Source organism: Ochotona princeps, chromosome 6 (assembly GCF_030435755.1).
Source record: "Ochotona princeps isolate mOchPri1 chromosome 6, mOchPri1.hap1, whole genome shotgun sequence".
Lineage (NCBI taxonomy): Eukaryota > Metazoa > Chordata > Mammalia > Lagomorpha > Ochotonidae > Ochotona > Ochotona princeps.
The window spans coordinates 35,949,072-35,966,189 of record NC_080837.1 but is presented as its reverse complement, the minus strand read 5'-3'; the positions used below and the strand labels follow the sequence as shown (position 1 = coordinate 35,966,189).

The 17,118-nt window shown below is 43.2% G+C and overlaps 1 protein-coding gene across 2 annotated transcripts in view; it reads left to right on the top strand.

Moving 5' to 3' along the window:
- STARD9 (StAR related lipid transfer domain containing 9) overlaps positions 1 to 17,118 on the top strand; it is a 98,609-nt gene that overhangs the window by 764 nt on the left and 80,727 nt on the right. For both annotated transcript variants that reach the window (XM_058665981.1, XM_058665980.1), the window contains exons 2-3: positions 1,363 to 1,432; positions 3,773 to 3,889. In XM_058665981.1, the coding sequence (XP_058521964.1) occupies positions 1,363 to 1,432; positions 3,773 to 3,889 (187 nt within the window). The remainder of the gene's footprint in view (positions 1 to 1,362; positions 1,433 to 3,772; positions 3,890 to 17,118) is intronic.

Sequence of the window (17,118 nt, the reverse complement as noted above, 5' to 3'; positions counted from 1 at the left end):
TGTTAAGTAATTAGAGTTTGTTGACAGGTGGAGAACGCGTGGAGCGCGTTCTACCTATTACCATCAAGAGTCAATGATTCCTCTAAGTATGTCCCCATGTGTGTCTGTGATCCTCTCACCTTTTAAATAAACTTAAAAAAAAAAAAAACCCTTTTTAAAAACAGTGAAGGGGCCGGGCATCGTAGCCCAACGGCTAAAATCCTCACCTTGCAAGCGGTGGCAACCCATATGGACGCTAGTTCGCGTCGCGGTGGCCCCACTTCCCATCCAGCTCCCTGCTTGTGGCCTGGGAAAGCAGCTGAGTACGGCCCAGAGCCTAGGGACCCTGCACTGCATGGGAGACTCGAAAGAAGCTCCTGGTTAGAATCAGCTCAGCTATTGGAGCTACTTGGGGAGTGGGATAGCAGATGGAAGATCTTTCTCTCTCTGTCCTGCTCTGTGTAAAATTGACTTTCCATTAAAGAAGGTAAATAAACCTTAAAAATAAGACTGAAGGGCTTGGGCTGTTAGAGAACACAGGTGATTTTAATTGGTGGTGGGGAGGGAGATTGGAGGATGAAGTGATCAGAGACATAAGTAACAGAAAATGGTTTGGAACCAGAAGAAAATACTGAAATTATTTGAAAACTTGTATTTCCAGAATTTGAAAGTTGTTTTCCATAATAAAAGACAAGGTATAATGAAGGAGGAAAGAAAGCAGTCAGTGATTGAACTGTATTTTGGTTGTAAATGGCCTGTGCCTTCTGGCTTCAGCATTAACTGGATGTGGTGGCTCAAGGCTTGAGGGTTTTCATTTCTCCACATCTTTGCTAGATGGAAACCTCTTGCATGAGGGAGGTTTGTTTTTCTTTCTTTCTTTCTTTCTTTCTTTCTTTCTTTCTTTCTTTCTTTCTTTCTCTCTCTCTCTCCCTCTCTCCCTCTCTCCCTCTCTCCCTCTCTCCCTCTCTCCTCCCTCCCTCTCCCCCTCTCTCTCCTCCCTCCCTCTCCCCCCTCTCTCCTCCCTCCCTCTCCCCCCTCTCTCCTCCCTCCCTCTCCCCCTCTCTCCTCCCTCCCTCTTCCCCCCTCTCTCCTCCCTCCCTCTTCCCCCCTCTCCTCCCTCCCTCTCCCCCTCTCTCCTCCCTCCCTCTACCTCCCTCTCCCCCCCTCCTCCCTCCCTCTCCCCCCTCCCTCTCTGTCTGTCTCTCTCTCTCCCTCCCACTCTCCCTCCCAATCTCTCCTTTCTTTCTTTCTACTTTATCTGATGCTTACAACTTTTTTGGAGATACTCTACAGAACACAGAGGGGAAACCTTTTGTCTCATAATACTGGTCTGATTTTTTTTTAAATTAATGTTTCTTATATGAGTTTGGATCTTGTTTCTAGGGAGACCAAAGAAGGAGGAAGAATTATTGTGGAAGTAGATGGCAAAGTGGCAAAAATCAAGAACTTGAAGGTAAGCTTGAAATTGTTTTCCGGTTTCTTGTCGCTAAGGAACTAGTAGAGCTATAGGGGTTTTGAGAGGCAAAAGTGTGTGTATATAAACGTGTTAAGGGTGGAGAAGTGGCAGAGGGAAGATCATGTAAGGGAAGTTGTGGAAAGAGTTTGGACTAATCATCAAGCAAATAAACCAAGAAACATGAGCAGGGGATGTGGCTGCTGCAGCCTGAGTTCTATCAAATAGGGTGCTGCTGTTTTTGGAAACTGGAAGGTAGCTAAATTAAAAATAAGAATGGGGAATATGAATAGGAGCCATGGTAGGCTTAAAACACCTGGGCAATTCATGTGTATTAACCTCACCTGACCGCTATTTAGACTCACTTGATATCACCTCATCTTTAGGCATTAGGAGGGGTTTTAGTATGCACCTGCTAATGCTGGACTGAAGTTCAGTTAATACCCATCTGATCCTGGAAGAGAGCCAGTCATTAGCCTCAGACTTGTTAAAAATTTTTTCACAGATCCCAGTTTGAGTCACAATTTTGATACACAAGGAATTCCCTCACCAGTCTGAGGGCTAATTTCCTCCACCCATCAGGCCAACAGAAGATGAAAGATTCTTCGTTTCTGGACCTCAAGGAGTAGTTAGAGAAAGGGAAGGTTGGCCAGGTGACTACTGCTGGAGTCAGCTTGCATGTGGTACTCAAGATTGCGGACTGAGGCTGACTGGCAAGAGGGAAGGTTGTTTGGACCCAGGTCTCATGGCTGTGCCCATTTCCATGTTATTCTTGTGATGTAATGTGTTTCCTTTTGTTGGTTGCTCTCTTAATAAAGAGAATGCAAGTTGCAAACTTTGTAGACTCTCAGGACTTAAGGACTTTTAATTCTCAGCCATCTCTTACTTATATCTGTGTTGACTAATCATCTTAGCTACTTTGTTCTTTTTTATAAAAGATTTGTTTATTTTTATTAGATAGAGGAGGAGAGAAAGAGATAATTTTCTGTCAGTTGATTCACTCCCCAAGTGACTGCAACAGTTGGAGCTGAGCTGATTGGGAGCCAGGAGCCTGGAACCTCTTCTGGATATCCCATATGGGTGCAAGGTCCCAAAGCTCTGGGCTGTCCTCAACTGCTTTTCTGGGACACAAGCGAGGAGTTGAATGGGAAGTGGAGCAGCCAGGAGAAAAAAAAAAAAGAAAGAAAAACAAGAACTGGTGCCCATATGGGATCTCGATGCGTTCAAGGTGAGGACTTTAGCAGTTAGGCTACCGCTCTGGGCCCAGCTGCTTTGCTCTTAAAGCTCATATTTTGATTCTGAAGAATTAGCCTTGATAAAAATCAAACTGTAATCTTCCTCTGCATCCTGCCCTGCATGTTGACTTCCTTGAGGGCTCTTGCCTCTTAAGAATCTCTTGGTCATTCTGAAAGCCTCGCTTGTGGGTGTTTTATGATAGCCAGTGGCTAAATTGTCTTTCCTAGTCCAGTAGTAAGGTGAGGCATTTTTGTGAATTATGATATTCTCCTTCGTACTTGACAGTTGGTTCACTTCTGAGTTTTAACTCTACCTCCATCTACTTTAAACTCTTGTATTGCTCCTGGCTCTTTTATCCAAAATGGTTTTAATTCAGTGAGGATTAATGTGCCAGAAGCCCAGTGAAAGCCTCAGGTTGGGGCCTGGCGGAGTGGGCTAGTGGCTAAAGTCCTCGCCTTGAACACGCCGGGATCTCTTATGGGCTCTGGTTCTAATCCTGGCAGCCCCACTTCCCATCCAGCTCCCTGCTTGTGGCCTGGAAAAGCAGCAGTCAAGGATAGCCCATAGCCTTGGGCCCTGCACCTGTGTGGCTGCTGGCTTCGGATCGGTATAACACTGGCTGTTACAGTCACTTGGGGAGTGAATCATTGGATGGAAGATCTTCCTCTCTGTCTCTTCTACTCTCTGTATATCTGATGTTGTAATGAAGATAAAAATAAATCTTAAAAAAAAAAAGCCTCAGGTTGATGGAGCCTGTCAGGCCCAGGGCTAAACTTCCTGTGTATTACTGGTAGACTCTGCAGAAATGCTCATAGAAAAATATAACAGTAGTGGAAAGAAGGTGCCCTGATAGGGAAAGGCTTTCTCTCCCAGGCTGTCCTACATTTTATGTAGTTGATCTGCAGATCTGATAATATGATAGACACAGGTAGTCCTTTAGTGCTTTGCTTGTGCCTGATGAGATAGAAACAAAGGCTACCTTTCATCCAAATAGTATCATGACTGGTCTACCTCTCTCTTGCCATGGTGAAGAATAATCAGGTGCCACTGGACAGATTCTGACATTACGGTATGAAAGACACTGAATCCTATGTTTTGTTTCAGGTGGACAGTCGAGCAGATGGCTTTGGGGACTCTCGGGAGAAGGTTTTGGCATTTGACTTTGATTACTGCTACTGGTCAGTCAATCCAGAGGACCCTCAGTATGCATCGCAGGATGTGGTAATGTCATGTATTTTATCTTCACTGTCCTGATTACTTTATTGTTATTTAACAGTTTATTATGAAGATACTTTAAGCATATTATGAGACACTTGCACAGATTAGAAGTACTGTAATTGACACTTTAAATCTTCAGCACATTTAAATATCACTGACAGATTTTTGAAAGATAGAAACTTCACATCAAGAGACCACTGGCCTTCTCAAGAAGTTATTTCCATAGTAGTGTTAACCAAAGAAAATTATTTCATATGTGATAATTTTTTCATGTATTGCCTTAGTTCTTCAAATTGAATAGTTATGGGGAAATTAACATAGGCTCCAGGTCCTGGCTGTTTCTTATTTAGCATATTTTGATCAGAAACATGGTTTTGGTCTGAGAAATGGTAGTGGGAATCATCAGTTCCAGAAAGTACAAAAGAGATAGAATTTTCTGGTTGTCACTTAGAGTTGGCCCTTAGCATGATTCATGCGATTATATTAATTCAGGTTGTGTTCTGTTCCTGTGCTGGGTGAATGGGTTCACCTTAAACTTGGCCTTGTGTGATATGCAGCAAAAGAGGCCCAGGAATGTGAGGGGCTGCTATTTTCTGGGAGCCTTAGGCTTGTCCTTGTGTTCCTAGGTAGAGGGAGACAGGTGTTCTGTTGGCCTCCAAGCTATGTGGAAAGTGGGTTCTGTTGGAGACCTGTCTGTGGGTTGAGAGGGTGGATCAGGGTCTTCCCAGCTGAAGCTGTTGGCCACGTCTTCCGTGTCTGACAATTTGTTAGCAGTGTAAGGTTTCTGGTCAGTGGGTCTACAGAACTGCTCTGTTTCTGTGAAGCAAAAATATTGTCCTAGTTTGGGTGTTAAAAAGTGTCATGCGTTTATTCCTCATGATTGCCAATAAGCCTTGCCTCATCTTCTGCTTGACCACAGAAGACAGCCATCTTCTCAGGAGCCATTAGAATATGCTGTGTACGTCCACCCTTGAAGTTACTTTTTAAAAAATATTATCTATTTTCTGGCCTAGTGCAATGACCTAGTGGCTAAATCCTTGCCTTGCATGCGCTGGGATCCTGTATTGGTGCCACTTCATGTCCCGACTACTATGCTTCTCATCCAGCTCCCCTCTTGTGGCCTGGGAAAGCAGTGAAGGACAGCCCAAAGCCTTGGGACCCTGCACCTGTGTGGGATACCAGGAGGAGGCTCCTGGCTCCCAGGTTTCGATCAACTCAGCTCTGGCCGTTGTACTCACTTGTGAAGTGAACCAGCAGATGGAAGTTCTTTATCTCCTTGTCTCTGCATATCTGACTTTCCGATAAATATAAATCTTTTAAAAAAAGAGATTTTATTTATTTTCAGACTCAAATTTTGAGTCTGGTGCAATGACTCAGTGGCTAAATCCTCACCTTGGAAACACTGGGATCCCATATGGGCACTGGTTTGTGTAAAAGTTGTTCTTTTCACCCATCTCCCTGCTTGTGGCCTGGGAAAGCTATAGAGGATGGTTCAAGGCCTTTGGACTCACATGGGAGATCTGGAATAAGCTCCTGTCTTCTGGCTTTGTATTGGCTGATATGGCCGTTAGGGAGTGAACCAGTAGGTGGAGGATTTTTACTCTCTCTACTCTGTAGAGCTGATCTGCTTTTCCAGTAAAAATAAATAAATCTTTTTTAAGATTTATTTTTATTGGAAAGTCAAATAAGCAGAGAGAAGGAGAGACAGAGAGGAAGACTTTCTGTCCATTGATTCACTCCCCAAGTGACCACAATGGTTGGAGTTGTACCTATCCAGGAATGGGATGGGAAGCAGAGCTGCTGGGATTAGAACCAGTGTGCATATGGGATGCTGGCACTTGTAAGGCGAGGACTTCAGCTGCTTGGCTATTGTGCTAGGCCTAAAAATAAATAAATCTTTCCAAAATAAAATGCAAAAGGCAGATTTTACAGATAGAGAAGGTGAGAGAGTCTTCCATCTGCTAATTCACTGAACAAATGGGCAGTACTGGACAAAGCTAAAGCCAGGAGCTAGAAACTCCATCTGGGTTTCTCACATGGGTAACAGAGTTCAAAATGCATTGCCAGGGAGCTAGATAGGAAGTGGAATAGTCAGGACTCCAAAAAACAGGCACGCTGATCTGGAATACCGGTATCCCAAGTGAGAACTCAAGTGCTGTGTGAACATCTGCCCTCCATCAGTGAGCCTAGGTCTGAAGCTTGGTCTGAAGCTTATGTTTTATATTAATGTGGCTTAATTTTATAAAGAATCATATAAATCCAAAAGGCCACAGAGAAGAATAATTTCTAGTGATTTCCTGATTAGAAATTTACTAGAAAGATCAAATAGAATCCAAGCAGGAAGCCTGTGCAGAGAGATAAAACCAGTGTCTCCTGAGGTTTATTGTGGCTTGTTTTGTGAATCCCTTATTGGCCTCAAGAAGAGTCAGACATGAGAGGGAAGGAAGGGAACCCCTGTCATAGGTTGGAATAGGGCCAGAGATACCAGAATGGTGGCTGGACTTCATCCACAGTTTCCGGTTAGGGAGCTTTAACATAGAAATTGGGATTGTAGGGCCCGGCGGCGTGGCCTAGCGGCTAAAGTCCTCGCCTTGAACGCCCCGGGATCCCATATGGGCGCCGGTTCTAATCCCGGCAGCTCCACTTCCCATCCAGCTCCCTGCTTGTGGCCTGGGAAAGCAGTTGAGGACGGCCCAATGCATTGGGACACTGCACCCGCGTGGGAGACCTGGAGGAGGTTCCAGGTTCCCGGCTTCGGATCGGCGCACATCGGCCCGTTGCGGCTCACTTGGGGAGTGAATCATCGGACGGAAGATCCTCCTCTCTGTCTCTCCTCCTCTGTGTATATCTGGCTCTAATAAAATGAATAAATCTTTAAAAAAAAAAAAAAAGAAATTGGGATTGTATCTGAATTGCAATATTGTGACTGTGATGCCACTGGCATGGGGGAGGCCGAGTATCTTCACTTCTTAGGATTTGGGGCAGAAAAAAATTTACATGTTATCACTTCATCTTTTCTATAGTGTTTTTTTTTTTTAAAGATTTATTTATTTTATTACAAAGTCAGATATACAGAGAGGAGGAGAGACAGAGAGGAAGATCTTCCGTCCGATGACTCACTCCCCAAGTGAGCCGCAACGGCTGGTGCACACCGATCCGATGCCGGGAACCAGGAACCTCTTCCGGGTCTCCCACGCGGGTGCAGGGTCCCAATGCATTGGGCCGTCCTCGACTGCTTTCCCAGGCCACAAGCAGGGAGCTGGATGGGAAGCGGAGCTGCCGGGATTAGAACCGGCGCCCATATGGGATCCCGGGGCGTTCGAGGCGAGGACTTTAGCCACTAGGCTACGCCGCCGGGTCCTGTAGTGTTTATAATCACATTTGAAAGCTGGTCAGTCTTGAAGAAGTACAATTTATATGCAATTAAATTTGCCTTTTTAATGTACAGTTTGAGTTTTGACGAACAGGCATATAAGTGACATTGCAGTATATGAAACAGCTGATGCATAAAATAATGCATTCTGGCAATTCTTTTGCGTCTCTTTATCATCCAGCTGTCTCTCCCACTGCCAGCCTTTGGCAGCTAGTGATCTGTTTTCTGCTTTGCCTGTTCTGTAATTTCATATAAATAGGACCATACAGAAGTAATCGTGTGAGTCTGGTTTCTTTCACTAAGCCTGATTCATTTCTACTATTTTTTATGTTATTATGTCACATCTTCTGAACGTAATTCAGACTTACTTCAGTCATGTGCTCACTGAGAATCTCATGGCTTTGGAAGCGGTCATTCTCACTCCAAAGGGTGAAGGACAAAGTTCCTGAAGGACAAGGGCTCTTTCTCACGAAGTCTGTTGTTGAAACAGAACTCCTTCAGAAATAGAACACTAATTTTGTGTGTCTTCCTTTCTGTCTCTGTCTCCTGCCACCACACTCCTTGCCTCTGTAACTCTGCCTTCAATAAAATAAATCTTTTAAAAATGTCACCAGGTATTACCAACTAGTATGAGCCAACTCTCCGAGGTTTTAGACAGCCATATTATATGCAGTTACACAGGTAGTTGATGCCCTAGCAGGACTAGGCTTCCTTAAGGTGTTCTTTTCATTGCATGGTATCATTTTACCTCTCTTCTAATATTTATTTTGCAGCCTTAATAAATAGATTTAAGGCTAAACTCCTTAGTACTTTTGCACTGTTTGGTCCTTAATGGTTATATACCTGAATAAATAGATTTGGTGTCAACATATAGACCTATTAGAACAAGTCAATTACTACTGTTATTACTTTCTGCTAAGAAGTATCTTTATTTAATACATGTTTGTTAATAGCTACATACAATTGTAAATGTTTACCACTTCATTTACTTTCTATTAAATCTACATTATTTATTCATAGATGGGGAAACTGAAATACAAAATTATAAGACTTGCCCAAAACTACTTAGGCCACTCAGTAGAAGAGCAGGAATTCAAACCAGAATTGTCCAGATGTAAATTATATGCCATTTCAACTATGCATCATTGACTTCGTTAAAAAGAAGTCACACTTAACCCTCTAATGAACTAATAATTTTTTATATATACTATCTGGCTTAAATTCTTTAGAATGCTAAAGGGTAGATTGTTTATTTAAAAATTATATGTATTTAATGTATTTGAAACCATAATGGAGGGGGAGAGAGAGATCATCCATCTGGTACTTGATTCCTGAAATGGCTGGAGTATCTGCTCCTGGCCAGTGCTGAGGCTGGGAACCCAGGACTCCATGTGGTTGGCAGGGCCCTGAGTATCTGAGGCGTCACCTACTGCCTCCCAGGGCGGGTATCAGCAGGAAGCTGGATCAGAAGCACAGTGGAGAGTTCAAGCCAGACACTCTGAAAAAATTGAAGAGTTTATTATTATTCTACTGAGAAAATGTAGGTTTAAATACGGATATGATCTGCAAAAGTCATGAAATGAGAAATGAGTCATGGAATAAGCCTTTGACGCAGTGGTTAAAATGCCTTTTGGAATATCTGCATCCCATATCCAGTGTCTCCAGTTCTAAGAAATTTCCTCCACTTGAGTCCAGCTTCTTGCTTATGCAAAAACTGGGAAGCAGCTGGTTCTGGGGTTGGTAGTTCAGTTCTAGCCACCTACATGGCAGACTCAGAATTTCAGCCTTCTGGCTTTGGCTTGGCCAGGCCTCACCTGTTGTGTGTGTTTGAGGAGTAAACCAATGGATAAAAGATCTCTGTCTTTCAAATAAAACAATTTTTGAAAAATTAAAAATAAAGGAATTTTAAGTTCAAACACAGAATCATCAAGATGCAGATATTAATATTCTTTATTATGCTGTAACAAAGATAGGGAAAAAAAGGAATGTGGGAAAAGGAACAGATAAAAAGTTTGGAGATCAGCACAGTGATGCATCAGGCTAATCCGCTGGCTGCAGAGCTGACATTCTAAATGGTGTGCTTTCTCTGTCTTTCCTTCTCTCTGTAAATCTGCCTTTCCAGTGATTTATTTATTTATTATTGGAAGGCAGATTTATAGAGATCTCCAAATGGATGCAACAGCTGGAGCTGAGCTGATCTGAAACCAGGAGCCAGGAGCCTCTTCCAGGTCTCCCCTGCTGATGCAGGGTCCCAAGGCTTTGGACTATCCTCGACTGCTTTCCCAGGCTACAAGGAGGGAGCTGGATGGGAAGTGGGGCTGCCAGGATTAGAACTGGAACCCATATGGGATTACGTTGCATGAAAGGTGAGGATTTTAGCTACTAGGCTACCTTGCTGGGCCCAACTCCAGTAATTTTAATCCAGCTTTCTGCTAATACATCTGGGAAAGAGAGGCTTGTCTAAGCACTTGGGCCCTCCCAACCATGTGGGAAATCTAGGTGACGCTCCTGGCTAAGCCCTGGTTTGTACCTATCTTGGCAGTGAACAGAAATCGAAAATCTCTCTCCCTGCTTTTCAAATAAGTAGATGTTGAGAGAGAGAGAAAGAAGGAGAAGAACGAGGAGGAGGAGGAAGAGAAGAGGAGGAGCCGCCACAGGGCAGGGAAAGAAGCAGAAGCAGCAAACATTTTGTCTGAATTTGATTATGATCCCTCTTGGCCCGTGCACTCTGCTCGGAAAACCAAACCATCATCTTTTCTGTTGGTGGGAACGTGTGTTGGAGCAGGAGTGCTCTGCTTAAGTGTGTTGTGTTTGGGTGATGGTGTGTTTGTAAAACTTTCCATTGGGAGCATTAGCTCACTTTATCCACAAAGGACTGTGAGTGGCTGTTCAAAACAAATGCAGACTGAATCAACAAAAACCATGTCCAAGAACAAAGAGCAGCCCAGCCCTTTGTGGAAAGCAGTTGCTCCTATTCTTCTGGGAATTTGTTTTAAAATTGTTTATTTGGCTAAAGGACAACATCCACAATGCTTTTAGCTTTTCCAGAGAAAGAATTATAAGAGTGAGTAGCGAGATTTCATTTTCCCCCAACAATCAGTAAAATAATACTAATAATATGATTATTTTTTGTTGTAATATTTGGTCTCCACAAAACATTGAGCAAAACAAGATCGCTGCTTGTCTTCTAACAGCCCTGATTGAGAGAGAGAAAAAGAGTTGCAGATTGTTTGGCAAATATTTTCCCTAGTACTGGGCTTCATTCAGTGTGAGGTTGTCAGGGACTTGGAGAAGTGTCAGAGGGAAGCCAGATGTGTTCTCCAAAATAATTAAACTGTTGGACTGCATGAACCTAGTAGAGGAAAGCCTCTAGTAGGTAGTAACCCTCATACCTGTTTTTGCACGTGATGACTTCATGAAGAGATAGAAAGCAGAAGTGATCATGTGGTACGACAGAACACAGTGGAATGTAAGAACCGGCTGGTCCTCACCTCCATTAGGGTGAAGTAGAGGATTTCACTTCAGTTGTGGAGAGTTGTGATAATTAGGACAGAAGAGTAACTTGCACAGAGTTTTGAATCATGCTATGTAGTTTCACCTGAAATGCTATAGAGGTAATTTATGATTCTTTTTTTTTTTTTTTTTTTTTTAACTTCATTAATTACATTGTATTATGTGACACAGTTACATAGATACTTGGGTTCTCCCACCCCTCCCCAAACCCTCCCACCATGGTGGATTCCTCCACCTTGTTGCATAACCACAGCTCAAGTTCAGTTGAGATTCCCCCATTGCAAGCATACACCAAACATAGAGTCCAGCATCTTATTGTCCAGTCAAGTTCAACGGCTTCTTAGGTATACCCTCTCTGGTCTAAAGACAGAGCTAGCAGAGTATTATCCCAGTCAATTGAAAGCTCCATCATACCATCAGCAAAAATTTACATCATTATGGGTAATTTATGATTCTTATGTTAATAACGATGGTCTGGAGAAACATCAAAGACAATTATAGAACAATTTTTTGTTTTTGGACCATTCAGAATTGTTCTTGTTGCAGAGAAATGTCTATTGTTTATTCTCGTGGCATGTGCCTCGAACAGTAATACAAAAATCCAGCATGGCAGGTAAGGTGCTGCTAGCAGAATTGCACGCAAAGATCTTACATTTGTTCTACTTTTAAAATTTTGTTTAATTTATTTGAGAGTCAGAGAAATGCCAGGCAATGATCTATCCACTGGTTTACTCTCCAGATGCCCCCAACAGCTAGGGCTGAGCCAGGCCGTAGTCAGGAGTCTGCATATCAGCAGGAAGTGGAAATCAGAAGCAGTGCCAGGATTCAAACCTAGACATATCTGCATGAGATGTGGGCCTCTCATGTTCTTAACCATTGTGCCAAGCGCCCACAACCTATTCCTTAGACTAGACCTATTTCTGGCTCTGTGCTCAATGGAAATGAATAAATTCAATATGCCATCTAGTAGCATGGGGCAGTGTTGAGTGCTTGTTATTACAGGTTATCCAGTAGGACTGGCTGTGATTAGATACTGCTACCACTGAAGCAGCATTTCTGTCCAGGGACCCCAAGCCATGACAAGATGAAGACCAGCGATCTATTATTTGCTGCCTTAGCAATTAAGTGCAGTGAAGGGGAGAAGAGTGGGAGCCTCACCTCTCTTGTGCCTCCTGCATGTGGGGATGTGAGTGAAGGCTTTGGGAGAGGAGTGAAGAAGCTAGTTATTGAAACTGGAAGTTGTCCTGGGAGGAGCAAGAGGGAAACATGGAGAAGAAATTAAGGCGAGGAGGAATGTGGGAGCTCTGAAAGGGGCTAGTGCTGTTAGGAGCATAGCACTTTGTGCAGTAGGCATTATGATTTCCATTTTAGGGATAGAAATGGGGTCAGATAGGTTGCTTAAAGCCACCCAACTCAGTGATGGAGCCAGTAGTCACATCCTTGACTGTGTAGTTCATGAGTTTAAGCTCTGAAACCCTATATCACAGAAGGCTCTAGTCCTCCTATTTCTAGTGGTATACACTTTAAATGATCAATTAAAGGCTGTCATATGGTATGGAGTGTTTCTTCTTGAGTCTTTCTGCTAGTTTTGTTAGTTTTCCTGAGTGAGAGAACTCTGAGTTTCTCTGTGCTTCCCTTTTCTTTGGCGCATGTATGTGCCGGGTGGGGGAGGGTTGGGGCGTGTGTGGGTGTCCAGGCATTTTCTCATGAATATTTGCAGAACTGTATGCATTCCATTACTAGTGCTGTTTCTTTCAGACCAAGATGGAGACAGACCAAGTAGAAAGACAGAAACTCATAAGAAAAAGCCTTTTTGTGCAAAAATTGGATGGGGCATTGTAGCTGAGTCGGGGGAAGGGCGATGCCCGTGAGTGTTTTCATTTCAGTGTGTTGCCTCTGCCAGCAGCACAGCTGCTCAGCTCCAGAAGCATATCCAGGGGCTGGAATCTAAAGGAGTAAGCTCATTCTTTTGGCTTCATCTAACGCTTTCTCTGTAAACCTGACTGAATCTTAAAAGTGTCACTTTCATGCTGTAAGAAGGTCTGCAGGGACAGAGCCCTTTGACACAGTGTTTGCTGGTGTCAGTTGCCTGTACAGAAATAAATAAGACATTAGAGAAATCTTTTTTTCTGAATTTTTTCTGTTTGTTTTTTTTTTAAGAGATTAATTTATTTGAAAGGCAGAGTTACAGGGAAGGAGAATGTGCACACGTGTTAGAAAGACCTTCCATCTACTGTTTCACCCCCTAGATGACTGCAATCAATGGTCAGGGTTGGGCCAGGCCAAAGGTAGGCACTGCTTCCTGCTCTCCCACGTGGGTGCAGAGGCCCAAGCACTTGGGCCCTCTTCCGTTGGTTTCTTAAGCATATTAGAGGGGAGCTGGATTGGGAGTGGAGCAGCTGGGATTCTAACTGGCACCCAAATGTGATGCAGGCACTACAGGCAGTGGCCTAACTGGCCACAAGCACTAACCCCTGTTTTCTCTTTTTAAAATTATTATTTATTTATTCAAAAGGCAGAGTTGGAGAGACAGACAGATCTTCTCTCCTCTGGTTAACTCCCCAGCTTCAGCTGGGCTTGGTCCAAAGATAGGAAACTGAGCAGGGTCTCCCCAAGAAATCTTAAAATGTAAAAGTTTGGGTTTTTTCCCATTGTCAGCTCAGCATGACAGGAATTCAAGGTGGTAGCTGGAGCCCTTGAGACCTAGGCTGGTGAGAGCAGTTACCTATAGGGGAGTCATTCCTAGTGCTTAATAGACGCTTGCAGATCCAAGAGAAATACAGGATTCCTGAGATGGTCGTCCTTGACATTACCCAGATAGTCTCTTGTTTATGGCTCTAATGTTGAGAAATTGCCTGATACTCCCACTCTTCCCCTTGCACTTGGTTTTTCCTGGAGTTGAAGGGGATTGTCGGCTAAATGCTTGACGAGGTGAAGTATGATGGCAATTATTACCTTGAAAGCTCTTCTTTTACAAAACTGACAGGCAAAATTAAACAAGTAAGAGGAAAAACAAACGTAGCATTTTAGAGAGGAGCTCTGTGTATTTGACAGAGAAGACAAACATTTACAAACAGCTTGGTAACGGTAAATTTCTTGGGAAGCACCTTGTGTGTCTCACCTGGTGCTAAGTTTTCTTCCCACATATTTACACAGAATGTCTATGTCTAAGTACTCCTCTGCACCTTCTTGATAGCCAGTGAAGTGACCAACAAAAGTCCTCTTCTAAATATTGTCCTCACAAAAGGATTGGATGATGTGGAACTGGTTTCTCTTTGGTTCTGTGCTTAGCAGAAAGTAGAAAACAGCATTAACCAGTGTCAGTTCTCCATTCACCTTCTTTTAAAGGTAAACACTGTACATTTTCTTTGATATCATTGTATCATTCCCCCACTTTACTTATTTATTAAATATTTATTTTTATTGGAAAGTCAGATATAGAGAGAAGAGGAGAGACAGAGAGGAAGTTTTTTCGTCTGCTGATTTCACTCCCCAAGCAGTACCATTGGCTAGAGCTGAGCCGATCTGAAGCCAGGAGCCAGGAGCTGCTACCAGGTCTCCTGCTTGGGTGCAGGGTCCCAAGGCTTTGGGCCATCCTCGATTGCCTTCCCAGGTCACAAGCAGGGAGCTGGATGGGAAGTGGAGCTGCTGGGACATGAACCAGCACTCATACGGGATCATGGCACATGCAAGGAAGGACTTGCACTGGGCCCCACTTTATTTATTTGTAAGGCATAGTGACTGAACAAGATACACACAGACACACAGACACACACACACACACACATATACGGCAGGGGAAGGGTATATAGATTCTCTATTTGCTGCTTTATTCTACAAGTGGCCACAATGGCCAGAGCTGGGCTTGTCCGAAGCAGGAGCCTGGCACTTTTTTTTTTAAGATTAATTTATTTTCATTTCAAAGTCAGATATATATAGAGAGGAAGAGAGACAGAGAGGAAGATCCTCCATCTGATGATTCACTCCTGAAGTGACCACAACAGCCGGAGCTACACTGATCCAAAGCAGGAGCCTGGCACTTCTTTTGGTCTCCTAAGTGGGGACAGGCACACAGGCACTGCAGGTGGAAGCTTAAACTACTTAACCTGCTAGTTAACTCTGCAATTGCAGCAACAGCCAGGGCTAGATCAGGCTGAAGCTAGAAGCCGGGAACTCCATCTGCGTCCCCTACACAGGCGACAGGCACCCAAGTACTTGGGCTGTCATTAATGGCTACAAGCAGGGAGCTGGATGGGAAGTGGAGCAGCTGGGACACGAACCAGTGGTTATGTGAGAATCCTTAGCTTGCAAGGCGAGGATTTAGCCACTTAAGCAATTGCATCTGGTCCTTTCATGATGTTATAAAGAGGAGTTAGTAAAATAGGAAAATTTAATTGCCTGTCACATATTGCAAACATTTTCCTTGATAAAATCCTATTATTTTGGTTATTTACATATATAATTTCTTAGAAATGCTGTCAAATTTATCAGCATTTCTATGTGGATTCCTGGTGTGTTCAACTTATAAAGTCTTTCTCTGAGATTATACTTAGAGATGTCTGTGTGTATGTGGTTTTTCCATTTCTTTTTCTGGCATGCTAATGCATTTTTTAAGTTATTTGAAAGATGGAGTGAGAATAAGAGAGACAGAGACAGAGAAACATCCGCTGTCTCACTCTTCAGATGCCTGTCACAGCCATGGCTGGACCAAACCAAAGGCAGGAATCATGACCTCTGTCCTGATCTCCTGTGCGAGTGGCAGGAATCGGCAGTATTTAAAGCATCCTGTGCATCCGAGGCATGGTACGAAAGAGAGAGGGCTCTGATACAGAATGCAGGCTACCAACCACTGCACCACAATCTACAATACCTACCCCTGGATTTAGCTTTTAATTATTTATGTATTTGATTCCATTGAAGTTTTCTTGTTTAAGAAATGAAATAGAGTTAAAACATTTTTTTTCATGTGAGGGAATTTCTGTTTTTCTTTTACTATTTTTAAAAGGTTTTTTAAAAAAATATATTTTATTTTTATTCAAAAGTCAGATATAAAGAGAGGAAGGTCTTTGTCCACTGATTTCAATCCCCAAGAGGCTGCCATGGCTGGAGCTGAGCCAATCAAAAACCATGATCCTCCCCTGGGTCTCCAATGTGGTTCGGGAAGAGTCCAGAGTCTCTGGGCTGTCCTCTGCTGCTTCTATATATAAATTTGCTTTTCCAATAAAAAATAAATTAATCTTTAAAAAATTTCTATTTCATTTGAAAAGCAGAGTTACAGAGAGTAGAGGCAAAGAAATTTTCGATCGGCTAGTTCACTCCCTAAATGGCTTCAGTGGCTGGGGCTGAGCTGATCCAAAGCCAGGAGCCAGGAGCCAGAAGCATCTTCTGGGTCACTAACATGGGTATAGGAGCCTAAGAACTTGGGCTGCTTTTCTAGGCCACCAGTAGGGAGTTAGATTGGAAGTGGAGCAGCTGGGGCCATGAACCAGCACCCACAGGGGATGCCTACACTGTAGATGGAGGATTAGTGTGCAGTGTAACCATGCTTGTCCCTATTTAAAAAATATATATATAACACAAACAGATTTCTTGTTTTTATTTTTTTATTGCAAAGTCATATTTACAGGGAGAAGGAGATATAGAAAGATCTCGCATCTGCTGGTTCACTCCCCAAGTAGCCACAGTGGTTGGAGCTGAACTGATCCGAAGCCAGGAGCCAGGAGCTTCCTCCAGGTCCTGGACATGGGTGCAGGGTCCCAAGGCTTTGGGCCATCCTTACTGCTTTCCCAGGGCACTAGCAGCGAGCTGGAAGGGAAATGGAACACCTGGGATACAAACCAGTGACCATCTGGGATCCTGGCACGTTCAAGGCAAGGATATAACCACTAGGCTACTGTACCAGGCCAGATTTCTTAATTTTCATGATACAGATTTAGAAGCATAAGGGATCTTCCTCCTCTTCAGATCCCCCTCTTATTTTTTGCTCCCAAATTATTACATAGCATAGTCATTGATTTCACTTACAAGCTTAACTTTCTGACACATAAATGTATCATGACATGGCAAGAATAGGATAAGAAAGAAAATAACATAAAAGTATAATTAAACGTAAAAGTGGAAATCTTAGGAGTAAAGGTATAGTAACATTTTTTTCGCAGACAACTAGTCAAGTGTTCTAGTACTAATAATTTGTACTAAGATTTTATATTTTTAGCTATTTTCTAAATTTAAAAAGCAGAGCTCTTCCACCTGCTGGTTTGTTGTTGAAATGCCCATACCAGCCAGACTAGCTCCAGGCAAAGCCAGAAAATAGGAAATGCATTGTGCTTTCCTAGGTAAGTGGTAG